Source organism: Myxine glutinosa, chromosome 11, assembly GCF_964187855.1.
Source record: "Myxine glutinosa chromosome 11, kmMyxGlut1.1, whole genome shotgun sequence".
NCBI classification, from domain to species: Eukaryota; Metazoa; Chordata; class Myxini; order Myxiniformes; family Myxinidae; genus Myxine; species Myxine glutinosa.
The window spans coordinates 66,996,505-67,014,945 of NC_136271.1; the positions used below are offsets into that span (position 1 = coordinate 66,996,505).

An 18,441-nucleotide genomic window follows, 5' to 3' on the forward strand; every position below is an offset into this window, starting at 1 on the left:
GCTAGAGGAAGACCAAAAACAGATTTAGAATCAGCATCCCAAGATCTAGCTAACCTATAATTATATCTGATGAAAACTACTTGTTGGCCAGTGTTATGGAGTCAATTTAGCCAGGTGAGGCACTTAATTTTGCAGAATATACTTTGGGACATCTGAAGACCCTTAATAGCAAATGGAGATTAGATGACTCACTTTGCTTCCATTTATAAAATAAATGTATCTTCCACAATAAGTCGACCTCGTCAAGTTAAAATGTTACAATAGGATCCAATTCCATGGGAAATTTAACCCATAACAAGCCAGCTGGCAATGAGCATTCTACCATCTATCCTGGCTCATAGTGAGAGTTATCTGGTTATCACATTTGCTTGGGGTTGGTGGTGGGAGGGGTGGAGGTGGTCTAAATGAAAATAAAATTGAGAAATGAAGAGGAGAGGAGAATATATGAGGGAATGACCTTCCTTCATGTGTCACGAAGAATATTATTCATTGATGATAGTAATATTATTAGTACCTGTAGTAGTATTAGTAATTAATGTTGAATCGTATTGTGAAATAATATTTGATAACGATAGACATGGTCCACCCTTGTGTTTAGGTGCTGGAAATTGCGATTGAGGAAGCAGCTGTAGATCTTGTACCATTAGCTCTGCTGCAGCAAGGTCTTCGGTCCTCTTTGGCTGGTTATGACTTGGCCCGGCTGGACTATGAGGTTTCGGGTCTGCAATGGCAGTGGAAGCAGTTGCATTACAGGGTCAGTGCTTCTTGTATGAGAAAAATAGTTTATCACCCAACCTACAACCTCTCAATATCTCTTTAAAGCCACAGAATTTATTTCACAGAATATCGTTCATAATTATGCCATCGGTCCCTAAATGTGGAACTGTATGCCGCTTAGGTTTGTACTCGTGGGCGGCGTGTACAAAATCGGTTACGCGAGTGGGATGCCTTTGCTGATTGTGACAAAGTGCTCTGCGACTGGCTCACAAGCCTAGAACGCAGGGTGGCTCAGAATGGAGAATGTGGCTTAGAGACGATGCTTTTGAGACTTGAAAAGGTGAGTACTTGCAGCTTGTGAACACTCTCATTCACATTATCTAAATTAAAGGTTCTGACTCCATCGTAATGATAACAATCTTTATCTGACATGATTATTATTAATATCATTCTTGTATAGATTACGAAGGGGCCAAATATGTATTAGGTACCCACAAGGACGATGGTGGGAGTAAAACAATTGATAAAACAGGGGGAAAAAGATATGAGGGTAGTATAGTGTGGGTGCATTGGAGAGAGAAAGGGAGGCTCAGATCCAATAAGAGTAAGGGTAAGGAAGTGGAAGGGGCATGTTAGGAGTATATAGATGCAAGATGGGGTGTGGAGGGGGGGTGGGTGAAAAATTTGATGATTCTTCACTATTGAGAGATTGGACCAAAGACGATATATAGCATGATATTTCAAAATGTTGTGGACAGGTTATGACAAAACTTGGTGGATGAGTTGGGTAGGTGGCAAGAACAAGGTGATTAGATTTTGGTTCAGGTCTGGGTCCAGATCCAGCCTGTTGGTGGGATAGAAAACACAAACTTTTCAGCATGGCGGAGGTATGAGCTCTACCAAGTGCCGTTATAGTTCTATGTGTAAACACTTTGAACACAGATGATGAAATATCTTTCCTAAAATTAAGACATTAGCTGAATGATTTAATTTGATTTGAGTAATAATGAAATGCCGGGAGTGCAGGAGTGCCGGGATGAGATAGTGGCGGCAAGTGGGGCACGTGGAAGGCTTCATGGGTTTGGGGAGCGGCTAATACTGTTGAGTGGTCAAGATAAGGCAAAGGAACTTCAGGATCGTCTTGCTCACACCGACGAGTACTGGCGCCATCTCTTCGATCTCTGGACTTTAAGGTCAGGAGCAGTTTTGTTTCAGTTGGATTTTTTTGTTTTATTTTGTTATCTTGCAACGTATTTGAGAATGACTTGGCCTGGTGTACTTGTTTCAATTGTATGGTGTAATGTAAACATTCCAATTCATTGTTAGGAGATGATATTTTGTGCTGCTTAACATAGGTTTTCTCATGAAACCTCAGAGACTGCTTCCGGTCAGTTGTGGAGTTGTTACTGGCTGTCTGGACCTCAAAATAAGTTACTGTAACATGTTTCTCACTGTTTGATCACTTTTTAATGTTGACTCCCAGGGTCTGTACTGAAATGGATGTTTAGCTCATGTGTAGTGATATTGGCAAAACCTCATTACTGTCAAAGGGAGGCACAAAGCATCCCTCCTTGGCCATGGGCCAGATATGGTCCTCGTGCACCCACCCCCCCCCCCCCCCCCCACAACTCTACCACCCCATATATTTTTGAAGCACTCGGGTCCCCTCAACATGAAATCAACTGGTAACAGTAAATAAACTGGTTCTTACTATTCATTTTTCACACATATTTGATGGTACCCTTAAAATATATCTTTTCCGTGTCGTTATGTTCCCTGAGATGGCTGAAAGTGGTCTGAGTTATATAAGTTATATATCATCTGAAAGGTAATTATCTGCTGGTCATTATAAATGGCATATATTTTAAATTTAGTGTTACCATTGGCCTCAAAAATCAAGTCGAACAGCTATACCCCATGTTTCGCTGTGCCAACGTAACACAGACTAAGATATTCGAACTTATATCTTCAATCCAGCCACACTAGACTTGATTGACATTAACAACAACTTTCTGGACATTCTTCATAAAAATACCTTTCATTTGATACCAAATGTGTATTTTTGTCAATAAAAATCTATCAGATATGACACTTCAAACAGAATGCAGGTGTGCCGACAATTGCTGCATATGCTTCTCAGATGATCCATGTGGTAACACTGTGCTAACTTTCAACACAATTAAATATGAATTGCTAAATTCACACACAATCACACCTTATTTGTTACAGTATAACAACATTGCTGCTTTCTAGCTGAGCAACATACAATGCTCTCAAGTCTGATAGTTTCACAACCTTGTGGCTATGTAACACCTCCTTATCTACAACATCACAAACTACTTCAAAAGCTTTCTTGTGAACTTCTTCTAGTTCTAGCTGATGCTAGATTCCAGCTGATGTTCTAGCTGGTAAATTTCTGAATAGTAGCGAGTGGTTGACAAAGCTGCTTCATTTGCAACATGCATGTATTCCCGTAACTAAATCGAGGTAAAGTGTGACTTAATAATATATAATAGGAGATCTCGCGAGATCTTGGAGACGGCGGCAGGGATTTTCGAAGCTCCACACGGTCTCCACGTTTTTCGAAGTTAAGTCTGTTCACAATTGTATTTTGTCGAAACTGTATTTATCTTTCGGTGTGTGAAGTTATTGTGTGCAACTTTGGTTGTTTCTCGGTGTTTATCTTTCATAAATTGATCGTCTGTTTGCCGTGTCGCGAGCAAGGCCTTGTACAGTGTGCACTGTACAACCTTGAGGCTTTGTTTTTCTCTCAGTGGTCCGTCGTTTGTGATCCAATAACTTTCGTTCTCTGTATTCCCAGTCTTTTCACCCATAGCCTACTTCCTTGTGTAAATCTCAACTAAAAAAAAAAACAAAACAAAAAAAAAACATTTCCTTCTCTGTTCTCATTCGTTTATTCATTCTTATTCGTTCGTTCGTTCTTCGACCACGTGTTTCTCCCCCATTTCCCCAGATAGTTTTCACTCATTAACCTTCAATGTTTACACTTTCCCCCCAAGTTATGTATTCCGTCATATTTTATAACACCTTTTTCTTCTTCTTCTTTAAAAGGCTGCTTTCGACTTGCTCACCAAATCAATTCATCCCAAAAAAAATATCCATCTCCTATAGTGCCTTTTTTCTACATTCCCTAAACTCTCCTGCACTCCATCCTCCATCCAGCGTCCTTAAACGTATTTTTAACTCGAAGGTCACAAGAAACTCATTTTGCAATAAATGTTCGTTTCCCATAAATCGTACACTTTCAAAAATCCAATTTCACCCCTCCCCTCCAAATCTTCCCCATAACCCCTCCCCTCCAAATCTTCCCCATCACCCCTCCCCTCCAAATCTTCCCCATCACCCATCCCTTTCAAATCTCCCCCCTTGCCCCCTCCCTCCTAAACTACCCCCTCACCCCTCCCCGCCAAGACGCCCCCTCGCCCCTCCCCTCCTAGACTCCTGCCTCACCCCTCCCCTCCAAATGTCCCCCATATCCCATCCCTTTCAAATCCCTCCCCTTGTCCCTTCCCTCCCAAACTCCCCCCTCACCCCTCCCCTTCAAATCTCCCCACCCTCATTGCTTCTCAATTTCCCCCCTCTCACTCCCCCTCCTCAAAGCGTCCTCCCCGCTTCTTCCCCCTTCAAACTCTCACCTCCATCTCCCCCAACCTTCTGCCTCGCTCTTCCCCCTCCTCAAATAACACCTCATTGTGGCTCACCCAATCAACATCAAACCTTTTGTCCGCCCCATCCTTCCCTTTCTCCGAGCTATTCTGAAATCTCTGACACACCTTCAACAGCTCTCCCTACCTCTTCCACCTCTTCCACATCTTACCCTACCCCTCCTCCCCCCTGTTCTGTATCTGATGCTCCCCCTTCCTCTTCATTAACGGTATGGACCTCAAACATCCGGGGCCTTCGTTCAAACTTAACTGATCTCTCCATACAGGTTGCTTCTGTCAAACCAGACGTGATCTGCTTAACAGAAACTTTCCTCCTTTATGATGTCTCTGATTCCATAGTATCTCTCCCGGGCTACTCCCTCCTCCGGTATGATAGACCTGAGCCTCGTCCTGGAGGCGGGGTTGCTATCTTTATCAAAAACTCTCTTCCTCACTCGCCCTGCACTGCACTCTCTCCACCTCACCCCCAGGAATACCTCTGGCTACGGCTTCCCCTTCGCTCCCACCTCTTGTTCATATGTGTGTTGTACCGTCCACCAAACAGTGATGACTCCATCTACATCTCGCTGTCTGATGATATGGACCAACTTCTATCTACTCATCCCAACTCTCTCTTCCTCATATGTGGTGATTTCAACTGTCATCATGCCAGTTGGCTGGGTGTGGGTACCTCTCTCACCAGCCATGGCTCCTCAGCAAAGGACTTCTGCGACTCACTGGGACTGACACAATCTGTCAATTTCCCGACCCGGATCTCAGTCAACGGAACATCTTCTCTTCTGGACTTGGTTATGACTAACTTCCCTGAAAATGTCTGCTGCTCTTCTTCTGCTCCGATCGGATCATCTGATCATGTCCTTGTTAAAGTGGACATCTCGCTGACCATCCTCAGGGAGCCTGCTCAGCGTCGACGAGTCTGGCATTTCACTCAGGCCAACTGGCACGGTCTTCAAGCAGCCATCAATCATCTGGACTGGTCTCCCATCTCTACCACCTCTGACATCAACTCATCCTGGGAATTCTTCCAAAGTAAATTGCTCTCTCTCATGCACAGATTTATCCCATCTCGTCTTCAGCTGTCATACCCTTCCTCCCGTCCATGGTACACGGAATCTTGTGGTGAGGCTGTTGCCCAGAAACAACTTGCCTTCGTCTCCTGGAAAGCAAATCCAACGGAAGGAAATCTCATTTCCTTTCACAAAGCCCGAAACAAGTGTGTGTCCACCCTCAGGAGAGCCAGGAAACAATATCTCTCCGTTCTCAAGACCGAACTCTCTTATCTGTCTCCCTCTTCCAAATCCTGGTGGCGTCTGGTCAAATCCGTTTCTGGTGTTTGTTCCCCCTCCATCCCCTCCCTTACCTCAAACGGCTACACAGCTGACTCCGCACGTGAAAAAGCTGAATGCCTCAACTCTGTGTTTGCCTCTAAATCTTGTGTCCCAAACCCATCCCTCTCTGTACCCACCATACCCAGTCGTACCCTGCTGCTCCTGGACTCCGTGTCCTTTCCTCCTGACAAGGTGGAAAAGTTTCTGTCAACCCTCGACTCTGATTCTGCAACTGGACCCGACGGCATCAGCCCACGGGTCCTAAAATCCTGCTCTGCTGCTCTATCTCACCCTCTCTCTGTTCTCTTCACCCTCTCTTTTGCTCAAGGTCAACTGCCATCTGCTTGGAAATCAGCCAACATCACCGCTTTGCACAAAAAAGGTGCAAAAACAGATCCTAGCAACTACAGACCAATCAGCCTTCTCCCAATTATCAGCAAAGTCATGGAATCCATCATTGCTTCTGATATGAAATCTTTCCTCTTCTCCAATGGCTTGATCTCTGATCATCAATTTGGTTTCAGACCAGGTCACTCTACTCTGGACATGCTGCTTCTGCTGTCTCAACAATGGATGGAGGTCCTCAATGCCAAACAGGAAATTAGAGCTGTCTCCCTCGACATATCACGTGCCTTCGACACGGTCTGGCACCCTGCTCTGCTCACCAAACTCTCCTCCTTTGGTATCCATGGAAATCTCCACGCATGGCTGGCGGACTTCCTCTCTAGTCGTCGTCAACGTGTGGCCCTGAATGGGTTTCTCTCATCTCCTCTTCCTGTTCAGGCTGGAGTTCCCCAAGGCAGTGTTCTGGGCCCCGTGCTTTTTCTGGTCTTCATCAATGATCTCTCTGACTCTCTCGAAAATCCTCTCTATCTCTTTGCTGATGACTCCACTCTCTGCCGCTCCATTCCTCTTCCCTCAGATCGGCAGTCTGCTGCCTCCTCACTCTCTGAAGACCTGGACAAAATCACAGACTGGTCAAACAAGTGGAACATGTCTTTCAATCCTGACAAATCTCACACTCTTACTATGTCTCTCCGAAAAGATCGACTGGACAACCCTCCCATCTACTTTCTCAACAATCCTCTCCAAGAAGTTCTGTCGCTCAAGATTTTGGGTCTCACTATCTGCCATGATCTTTCTTGGGAAAACCACATTTCCAAGCTGGCCTCCAAAGCCAGTCGCCGACTGGGCATCCTCCGTCGTGCGAAGTCCTTCCTCGGCACACCTGAGCTCCTCACCACATACAAGGCTTTCATCCGCAGCTCAATGGAATACTGTTCTCCCCTATGGGCCGGTGCTCCTGCCTCACACCTAGCTCGGCTTCACGCTGTTGAAACCAAAGCTTTCAGAATTATTGGAATCTCCCGCGATGAAGCTATCTCTGAGGGCCTTTCACTCACTCACCGCAGGCAGGTAGGTGGTCTTTCTGTCTTCTACCGACTCCTCTCCGGCCTTGCACCCCCAGCTCTCTCTGTGCTCTGTCCCCCAAATATTCCTACAGGTCGCACAAGATCTGCCAGCAACCCTCTGATGGTTAAACTGCCGAAATCTCGGCTCTCCGCTCACCTTCACTCTTTCATTCCTCTTTTCTCCCGCCTCTGGAACAAACTCCCTCACTCCCTTCAATCCCACTCCTCCCTCCAGGTCTTTAAAACAGCTGTTCACCACCATCTCTTATCTTCCCCCATCCAAAACCTTGATCTTTTCTACCCCCGCTAATTCACCCCAGGTCCACCTTGTTTGAAATTCCAACTTCTTTCCTGGAAGTCCTGGCAGTGTCCATATGTTTTATACCTCTCCCACTGCCCCCTTCCCACGCCCCCCCCCCCCCAAAGCCCTCGCCCTCTCTCAGATCTCTCGATGTCTCCATGTCTCTCGGTCCCTGCTCTCAAATGTTGTGTTTGTGTCCTTCCCCCTCTCTCCCCATCTTGTCTACCGCTCCCTATGTTATATGTTTTATGTGTCGGTTTGTCTTTCTGTGTGATTAATGTTCGCTCTTTCACGAGCCTCGATCTTGTATACAAAACAAAACAAAACAAAAATAAAAATAAAAAAATAAAAAATAAAAAAATTGTCAAGTAACAATGAGCAATTGAATGATATTTCACTTTCCAATTAAAGCACCTTCCATGACTGACAATGTCTATCAACGCGATCATTTCGTGCAGTTATCGCGATTGTCGGCACACCTGCATTCTGTTTGAAGTGTCATATCTGATAGATTTTTATTGACAAAAATACACATTTGGTATCAAATGAAAGGTATTTTTATGAAGAATGTCCAGAAAGTTGTTGTTAATGTCAATCAAGTCTAGTGTGGCTGGATTGAAGATATAAGTTCGAATATCTTAGTCTGTGTTACGTTGGCACAGCGAAACATGGGGTATAGCTGTTCGACTTGATTTTTGAGGCCAATGGTAACACTAAATTTAAAATATATGCCATTTATAATGACCAGCAGATAATTACCTTTCAGATGATATATAACTTATATAACTCAGACCACTTTCAGCCATCTCAGGGAACATAACGACACGGAAAAGATATATTTTAAGGGTACCATCAAATATGTGTGAAAAATGAATAGTAAGAACCAGTTTATTTACTGTTACCAGTTGATTTCATGTTGAGGGGACCCTAGTGCTTCAAAAATATATGGGGTGGTAGAGTTGTGGGGGGGGGGGGGGGTGCACGAGGACCATATCTGGCTCATGGCCTATCCCTTTATATATGGGATCGTTTCTCTGTATGCAGCTTTAACATGGGGACTGAAAATATGTTTCTTGGCTTCGACTGGACGAAATCGGCTGCAAATTTCAGAAGTAAATGTTTTGTACATTGAGGTAATATGTTCCAAATTTCAACAATGTCTGTTTCCGCATTTTTGAGTTTTATTTAGAAAACTCTCAAAATCACGTTGGTGTCAGTCCGTTCGTCCGTCTGTCCACCCAAAATGTGTTGGCGCTCATATCTCATGGGCTATACATTGAAACTAGATGAAACTTGGAATATACACTACCGGTCAAAGGTTTTAGAACACCTCAATTTTTCATGTTTTTATTGAAATTTACACCGTTTAATGTCTCAATGTACTGTGAAATTAAGCATAAAACAAATAAACAATTGGAGATAAAAAAAGAAATCATAGAATCATTTTATTTAACAAAATTTAATTTAAAAATTTTGACTCAGCAAAGTAGCCACCTTTTGCAGATATAACTGCTGAACACACTCGTGGCATTCTTTCTATAATGAAAATCAAATATTGTTCGGGAAGTTCTTCCCAACACTGTTGCAGAAGTTCCCACAAATGTGTTGCACTTGTAGGTTGCTTTGCTTTCACCCATCTGTCCAGTTTATCCCAAACCAGCTCGATGGGGTTTAAGTCTGGAGACTGTGCTGGCCATTCCATGGTTTGAAGCCTACCGTCTTGTTATTTTCCTTGAAGGTAGTTTTGACATATTGTAGGTCTTTCCTTTGGAGAAATTGCAAAGAAAGTCAAGGGGTCAGTGAGTACAGTTTCCTACACCATCAAATGGCACTTGGAAACTGGAGGAAATCTGACAGGAAGAGGTCTGGCAGACCCAAAGCCACAACAGAATCAGAAGACAAGTTTCTGAGAGTCAACAGCTTGCGTGATAGGCGGCTCACAGGACAACAGCTTCAAGCACAGCTTAACACTGGTCGAAGTAAGTAAGTCTCAGTTTCAACTGTGAAGAGAAGACTTCGAGCTGCAGGTTTGACATGTCGAGTGGCAGTAAGAAAGCCATTGCTAAGATGGCAAAATAAGAAAAAGAGGCTTGCCTGGGTCATGAAGCACCGCCAGTGGACTACTGAAGACTGGAAGAAGGTCTTATGGACCGATGAATCAAAATTTGAAATCTTTGGTTCATCACGCAGGGTTTTTGTATGCCATGGAATATGCGAAAGGATGGTTCCTCAGTGTGTGACACCAACTGTCAAACATGGAGGAGGAAGGGTGATGGTCTGGGGCTCTTTTGCTGGATCCAGAGTCGGCGACTTGCACATCGTGACTGACAACATTTTTTTTTTTTTTTTTTTTTTTTTTTGTATGCAAGATCGAGGCTCGTGAAAGAACTAACATTAATCACACAAAAAGACAAACCGACACACAAAACCGACACACAAAACACAAAAAACAAGGGGAGCGGCAGACAAGATGGGGAGAGAGGGGGAAGGACACAAAAGAGAGGGGGAAGAGGGGGAAGGACACAAACACAACATTTGAGAGCAGGGACATCGGGAGGACTTGGGGGGAGGTGGGAGAGGAATAAAACATATGAACACTGCAAGGACTCTGGGGTGAATTACCGGGGGTAGAAATGAACCAAAAGGGCTACCACAGCATTTTGCAGTGCCATGCAATACCCTCTGGTATATGCCAAGTTGGTCAGGGGTTCATCCTATAGCAAGATAATGACCCTAAACACACCTCCAGGCTATGTCAAAAATCAAGAAAAGACGTCGTCCGTAACCAGGTCGTTTACGAGTCATTCAGCGCATGGGGCCCCTCCGTCGTGCTGTGCAAGCGGCAAGCTCGGAGAGGGTCGCACTGCACGATTCTTAGGGCGACCCTCGAACCTGATGCCGTGCGGAGGACCGTGCCGGAGGCCGCCCTCGGAGGGGGCCACCGGCTCGAAAGAGTTACGCTGTGCCGGCCGAAGCCCCATGCGCAACAGTATCACCGTGCCCAAGGGGGGGATTCTGACTTCGAGGCGTGCAGCCATAATCCCTCAGAGGGTAGCTTCGCGCCGCTGGCTGTTCATCCAGACACACACGCCAAGTGTCTGAACCCGCAGGTCCTCTCGTACTGAGCGAAATTGCTGTCCCAGCGACAATAGCATCAGTAGGGTAAAACTAACCTGTCTCACGACGGTCTAAACCCAGCTCACGTTCCCTGTTAGTGGGTGAACAATCCAACGCTTGGGGAATTCTGCTTTGCAATGATAGGAAGAGCCGACATCGAAGGATTAAAAAGCGACGTCGCTATGGACGCTTGGCCGCACTGAAGGTGGACGGAGGTTGTGTTTTCACCCCTGTTGGTCTGTCTGTCTGTGATCAAGGATATCTCAAAAAGTTAGGAAGGGATTCGTGCGATATTTGGTGGAGAGGTTGGGTGTGTGACAAGGACGAATTATTTCGATTTTGGTGAATAGCTGGATCTGGATCCGGATACCGGAATTAAAAAAAAAATTAAGTGGTTCTTCACCATTGCGAGAAAGGGCCAAAAACTAGATTTAGCACTATATTTTAAAATGTTGTGAATGGATTATGACAAAGCTCGGTGGATTCATTGGGTAGATGACAAGAACAAGCCGATTCGATTTATGTTAAGGTCTGGATGCAGATCCAGCCGATCAGTGGGATACAAAACCTAAACTGTTCAGCCTGGCAGAGGCATACTCTGCACCGAGTGCCGTTCTTGTTACATAATGCTCTCAAATAGCTTTGTTGAAAATTTTGCTCTCAAATAGCTTTGTTTGAGGTGCGGTGAAATAAATAGCTTTGTGCAGCCGTTTTGTTGCCATATTTTGGAAAGTAATTATTTTTGGGCACCGCATATTTTATTCGTAGGTTTAATTGAGAAACTTATTGACATTTGACAGCGTTTCCCCTTCAACTATAATGGTGTGCACATGAATGAAAGCAGTCGTCATTTGGATGGCCCATCACATTTGATACCACCCACCTGCTTATGTATTGTTCCAGCCATGAAATCTCCAAGGGCTGTTTTATTGCTATTCAGTTGCACAGGTGTACGAGGTGTGAGGCTGGCTTTGCTCGCTGTGTTTAATATCCAACATTCTCGGTCTCTTCCTTTTCTCAGACCTGATTACTTCATGCATTTTGCCAAAAAATTCTTTTAAATCTTAGCTCGCTCACCTTATTGTAAACTGGTGTCACGTAGTTTACACTCTAAAAAACGTTTCTAGTTTCAAATTTTTGCATTGTAAATCAAAGTGCGCTGGCAGGAGAGCTTGAATACCTGCGCACTCACCTTTGAGCTGTCTCGGCTGTGTTTGAATCCAGACCCAACTATAAACTGCCATCTTCGTTCTTCCCATGTAAGACAACACATCACTGTGTGTGCCGTCCCTCAGATGGACGTTAAACTGGGCGTCCTGTCTGCCAGTATTTCTTAGTGGACATTAAAGATCCCATGGTGTCCTTCGCAAAGAGTAGGCGAGCTATTGCTAGCACCATGACCAAATTCCAAATTCCTGCCCTAAGCTACAGGGGGCACTACATCAGCACTATTGCCGCACCCCTACAGGAACTGACGCAAACCTGCAGTGAAGTGACGCATATGAGCGAATGACAGATTATAAATTCATGGGGTTTTTTTTGAATCTTGTACAAAGTCACTTCGTTAATCAGCAACACCAATACTCCCAGCTGGTATTATTACAACTAAACAGATGTACTTTTAAGCATCAGGCCTTTGGTCTACAGGCTTCTTTATTTCTATCTTGTTTTGACTTTGAAAATGAGAGCAGTTTGTAGTATTTTGATATTTACATGCGCCCTTTTTTATTTGGTTTGTTTTGACTTGTCGTGTTGTTGTCCTGATGAAATCCATAAGCTTGAAATGGCTGACATGTGCTTTGCATTTGCAGCGTCTGTCCCTGTTGAATAGCACCTAAAAATACTCTTGACTTTGTTAACCCCCCCCCACGTCCCCTAACCCACACTCCTTTCCTGTAAACTACAGTGCAGAAAATGTGTAACCTATATAGGGTTTATTCTGTTCAGGGTTCAGATGTTAGCATAGGTCACGTCAGGGTAGAACTTGCAAATAGAATTCCATTTAAACCCATGAAGGTCACATTGCACTTGGGAACAGACTGTTTTTTCCTCTCTTCCTTTCTCAAATTCCCCATATCCTTTTCTCCCTTAATTTCCATGGGCTAGTCACATCACATCCTCCTGCTAATAATGCACGAGTCCCTCACGTCGGTGCAACATTTGTTTTGCAAGTTGATGTAAAGTGGTTTTGGGCAACGTCATCGGGATGGACGTGTGACAGCCCGGATGGATTGAGTACTCTTTTTTTCGTATCTTATTTATGAATCGTGGAGCTTTAACTGATATATAATTGGAGAACTTGTTGTTCCTCTTGCTGACAAATCAGCGAAATGTCAATAATCTGGTTGTTTGGTCAAGTCTTTAAAAAATCCTTCAATAATGGCTTGTATACCTCGTACTGTGCAGCAACCTTTGACTCGCAATTAAGACTTCTCACAACAAGGAGTTTCGCACTGTGCCGTTATCGTTATGTATGTGAAGCAATCAATACAGTTATGTACATCCCCTAAGGCCGAAGAGACGGTGACACTTTATCGATAACAACTCAATTGCTCACGACTTATACAGCAAACACATTTTTGTGAAAGTTGAGCCCATTCTTGAATAAGGGAGTCCTGGAGCTTCTGCTGTGTCCTGGGCTGCACTGGATTGGCTGATATCATGCTCTGTGGCATGACCCAAGCATGTCCAATAGGTTTCAGGTCAGGAAATGGCACTGGCTGATCCTCTTGGTAGCTTCCTGCCATTTAATGGCAGTGATTTTCCTTGCTCACTGCGGAAATGTGGGCTAGCAGGATAACCTGGAGGTATGCACAATTGCCTCTGAGCTGATTAGCCTGGGTTTGAACCTTGGACCAGCTGTAAACTGCCACCCTGGTGTATTGCAGGCAGGGCAAAGCATCAATGTGTGTGCTGTTCCTCTCATGGACATTAAACTGGGCACCCCATCTGCTAGCACTCGTTTGTGTGTGTTAAAGATCCCAAGTGTCCTTCACGAAGAGTAGGTGATCTATTGCCGGCACCCCAGCCAAATTCCAAATTCTTGCTCTAACCTACAGGAAGCGATGCATCAGCAGCACAGCTATGCCCCCATAAACATGTTTCTACCCTCAGCCATGTTCTGCATATATGAAAGAAGAAGTAGAAGTAGGACTCGTTATCCTTGTGTTACGGATCCGTCACTTCCGCCTTTGTTGTTATTATATACTGTTAGGATTTTTAGTTTCAGGTAATATTGTTGTTAAGATTTTTGTGATATGGAGATGACTTTAGAAAAAGGTAAAAATAAATGTTTGCAGAGGAGAAAGGAAGGAAGAGGAGATAGGAGGATTGGCAGGGAGAAGACTGCCATGAGAGAGATACAGCCGTGAATCGCATCGAGGCTGCGAGTAGACTTTTTTGATATTGGTCGCGAATGAGTTGGGGCTTCCCGGGGGAGGGATTGCCGGCGACATCGTCCTATATTGCAATTGCAATTAAACCTGCATCTCAGGTTTTATTACCAAGCGTGAGTTATTGTTGGAGAAAAATCAAGCGCCTCCATTACAGGCTGATACGCCATTTTGTCATCGAAGAGACTGTCTGCTTGGTGAATCTTGTTTTGTCATTGGGATTTCCATATCGACCTCATCGTGTTGATTGCCGTTCGTTTACCTATCGGCTCAATTTCCATATCGACCTCTCACCTTGTAACTCCTCGTCTGCCACCGTGCCGATACCTGCCTGTTCTCGTCATTCTGCACATCTTCTGCACCAGTGTGCACCACTCACCATTCTGCACCACATTCTGCACCAGTGTGGGGATTAGTGCACGGACTTTGGGGAATGTTACATTCCACTCACGTTTGTCGTATCATGAGTTTATTACTTTTTTTTTTCTTTTTTTTTGTATACAGAGTCGAGGCTCGTGAAAGAGCTAACATTTATCAAACAAACAAAGCAAACAAACAAGCAAACAAAGTATATAAAAAGGGGAGTGGTCGACAAGATGGGGAGAGAAGGGGAGGAAGCACACAAACACAACATTTGAGAGCAGGGACATCGGGAGATGTGTGGGAGGGAGATGGCCTGGGGGAGGCAGGATAGGTATAAAACGCAAGGACACCAAGGACTTCCAGGAAAGAAGTCGGCACCTCAAAAAAGTGGATTTGGGGTGAAATTAGCGGGGGTAGAAAAGATCAAGGTTTTGGATTGGGGAAGATAAGAGATGGTGGTGAACAGCCATTTTAAAGACCTGGAGGGAGGAGTGGGATTGAAGAGAGTGAGGGAGTTTGTTCCAGAGGCGGGAGAAAAGAGGAGTGAAGGTGAGCAGAGAGTCTTGATTTTGGCAGTTTAACCATAAGAGGGTTGCAGGCAGATCTTGTGCGACCTGTAGGAATATTTGGGGGACAGAGCCCAGAGAGAGCTGGGGGAGCAAGGCCGGAGAGGAGTCGGTAGAAGACGGAAAGACCACCAACCTGCCTGCGGTGAGTAAGTGAAAGGCCCTCGGAGATAGCGCTTTGAGAGCATTGGGGGAATGATGGTACCATCACATGTATTGTTCGTTTGATGCAAGTGATATATTCATTGTACTTTCTTTAAGAGTGTTATTATTGTGTATGTGAGAGTTCTTAATACAATTACTTGTTTTGTTCTACTATTGCATTGGTGTGGTTTTACCATGGTTTAATAGAACACTCAAAATAACAAATCTTTCTGCCGCATTCCCTCTCGAGACTCTGAGGTGCACCATGGCCGGGGTTTGGGGAGGTAAAACGTAACAGAAATTGGGGGCTCGTCCGGGATTGAATTCCCTAACATCGTCGTCCGGGATTGAATTCGCTAACATCGTCGTCTGGGATTGAATTCCCTAACATTCCCAAATTTGACAATTTTTGTGTGAAGGTTAACAGGCTTGCTAACTAATAGTCACAATGGCAATATCTCGCGAGATCACGGCGAGGTCACGTCTTTTCGAAGCTGCTCCATGCGCTCACGCTCTCGAAGCTAAGTGATCTTTCACAATCGTGTTTTTGTCGAGACTGTATCTATCTTTCGGTGTGTATAGCGTATAGCGTATTTCGGTATAGCGTATCTTTTGGAAAATTTTCGGTGCTAATTTTTCGTACATGTATACACAATCGTCGGTTAATGGTATCGGGAATTCTGCGGCCTAGTACTCGTAGGCTTAGACTACCGTACCGTCTCCGACCTTGTGGTTTTGTTTTTCTCTCAGCGATTCGTCGAATGCGCTGAAATTATTTTCGTTCTCTGTTTCGTCCCAGTCGTTCACCCCGTACCTCCTTGTTTAATATCTGTACTCATAAAAAAAAAAAAAAAAAATTTCCTTCCCAGGTCTTATTCGTTTATTTGTTGTTCTTTTTGTTCGTTCGTTCTTCGTTCGCGATCACGCGGTTAGAAATGTATAATCTCTCCCCTGAACAACTATTTTCTCTCATATATTATAACACCCTTTTCTTCTTTTCCAACAAAAGGATGCTTTCGTCTTGCTCACCAAATCTATTCATTCCAAAAAATATATATAATACCATCTCTTACAGTTCCTCCTTTCTACATTCCCTAAACTATCCAGAACTCCACCCCTCCTCCAGTGTCCTCAAACGTATTTTTGACTCGAAGGTCTCAAACTCATTTTGCAAAAAATGTTCGTTTCCCATGAATCGTACACTTTTCAAAATCCAATCTCACCCCTCCCTTCCAAATCCTCCCCATCACCCATCCCTTTCAAATCTCCCCCCTTGCCCCTTCCCTCCCCTCCCTCCTAAACTCCCCCCACACCCCTCCCCTCCGAGACTCTCCCTCGCTCCTCCCCTCCTAGACTCCCCTCTCACCCCTCCTCCTCAAAGCATCCTCCCTGCTTCTTCCCCCTTCCAACTTTCACCTTCATCTCCCCAAACCTTCTGCCTCGCTCTTCCCCCTCCTCAAATAACACCTCACTGTGCCTCACCCAATCTCCATCAAACCTTTTGTCCGCCTCATTCTTCCCTTTCTCCAAGCTATTCTGAAATCTCTGAAATCTCTGACACACCTTCAACAGCTCTCCCTACCTCTTCCTCCTCTTCCACATCTTACCATACCCCTCCCCCCCCCCTGTTCTGGACCCGATGCTCCCCCTTCCTCTTCATTAACGGTATGGACCTCAAACATCCGGGGCCTTCGCTCAAACTTGACTGACCTCTCCATACAGGTTGCTTCTGACAAACCAGATGTGATCTGCTTAACAGAAACTTTCCTCCTTCATGATGTCTCTGATGCCTTGGTATCTCTCCCAGGTTACTCCCTCCTCCGGTATGATAGACCTGAGCCTCGTCCTGGAGGTGGGGTTGCTATCTTTATAAAAAAACTCTCTTCCTCACTCGCCCTCCACTGCCCTCTCTCCACCTCACCCCCAGGAATACCTTTGGCTACGGCTTCCCCTTCGCTCCCACCTTTTGTTCATATGTGTGTTGTACCGTCCACCAAACAGCGATGACTCCATCTACATCTCACTGTCTGATAATATGGACCAACTTCTATCTACCCATCCCAACTCTCTCTTCCTCATATGTGGTGATTTCAATTGTCACCATGCCAGTTGGCTGGGTGTGGGTACCTCTCTCACCAGCCATGGCTCTTCAGCAAAGGACTTCTGCGACTCACTGGGACTGACACAATCTGTCAATTTCCCGACCCGGATCTCAGTCAACGGAGCATCTTCTCTTCTGGATTTGGTTATGACAAACTTCCCTGAAAATGTCTGCTGCTCTTCTTCTGCTCCAATCGGCTCATCTGATCATGTGCTTGTCAAAGTGGACATCTCTCTGACCATTCTCAGAGAGCCTCCTCAGCGTCGACGAGTCTGGCATTTCACTCAGGCCAACTGGCACGGTCTTCAAGCAGCCATCAATCATCTGGACTGGTCTCCCATCTCTACCGCCTCTGACATCAACTCATCCTGGGAATTCTTTCAAAGTAAATTGCTCTCTCTCATGCACAGATTTATCCCATCTCGTCTTCAGTTGTCATATCCTTCCTCCCGTCCATGGTACACGGAATCTTGTGGTGAGGCTGTTGCCCTGAAACAACTTGCTTTCGTCTCCTGGAAAGCAAATCCAACGGAAGGAAATCTCATTTCCTTTCACAAAGCCCGAAACAAGTGTGTGTCCACCCTCAGCAGAGCCAGGAAACAATATCTCACCATTCTCAAGACCGAACTCTCTTATCTGTCTCCCTCTTCCAAATCCTGGTGGCGTCTGGTCAAATCTGTTTCTGGTGTTTGTTCCCCCTCCATCCCCTCCCTCACCTCAAACGGCTTAACGGCTGACTCCGCATGTGAAAAAGCTGAATGCCTCAACTCTGTGTTTGCCTCTAAATCTTGTGTCCCAAACCCATCCCTCTCTGTACCCACCGTACCCAGTCGTACCCAGCTACTCCTGGACTCTGTGTCCTTTCCTCCTGACAAGGTGGAAAAGTTTCTGTCAACCCTCGACTCTGATTCTGCAACTGGTCCTGACGGCATCAGCCCACGGGTCCTAAAATCATGTTCTTCTGCTCTTTCACTCCCTCTTTCTGTTCTCTTCACCCTCTCTTTTGCTCAAGGTCATCTGCCATCTGCTTGGAAATCAGCCAACATCACCACTTTGCACAAAAAAGGTGCAAAAACAGATCCCAGCAACTACAGACCAATCAGCCTTCTCCCAATTATCAGCAAAGTCATGGAATCCATCATTGCTTCAGATATTAAATCTTTCCTCTTCTCCAATGGCTTGATCTCTGATCATCAATTTGGTTTCAGACCTGGTCACACTACTCTGGACATGCTGCTTCTGCTTTCTCAACAATGGATGGAGGTCCTCAACGCCAAACAGGAAATTAGAGCTGTCTCCCTTGACATTTCACGT

The 18,441-nt window shown here is 45.1% G+C and overlaps 1 protein-coding gene across 6 annotated transcripts in view; it reads left to right on the forward strand.

Annotated features, from left to right (window-relative positions):
- LOC137436726 (nesprin-1) overlaps positions 1-18,441 on the forward strand; it is a 344,176-nt gene that overhangs the window by 188,787 nt on the left and 136,948 nt on the right. For all 6 annotated transcript variants that reach the window (XM_068130758.2, XM_078786725.1, XM_078786724.1 and 3 more), the window contains 3 exons: positions 599-754; positions 899-1,057; positions 1,744-1,910. In XM_068130758.2, coding sequence (XP_067986859.2) covers positions 599-754; positions 899-1,057; positions 1,744-1,910 — 482 coding nt within the window. The remainder of the gene's footprint in view (positions 1-598; positions 755-898; positions 1,058-1,743; positions 1,911-18,441) is intronic.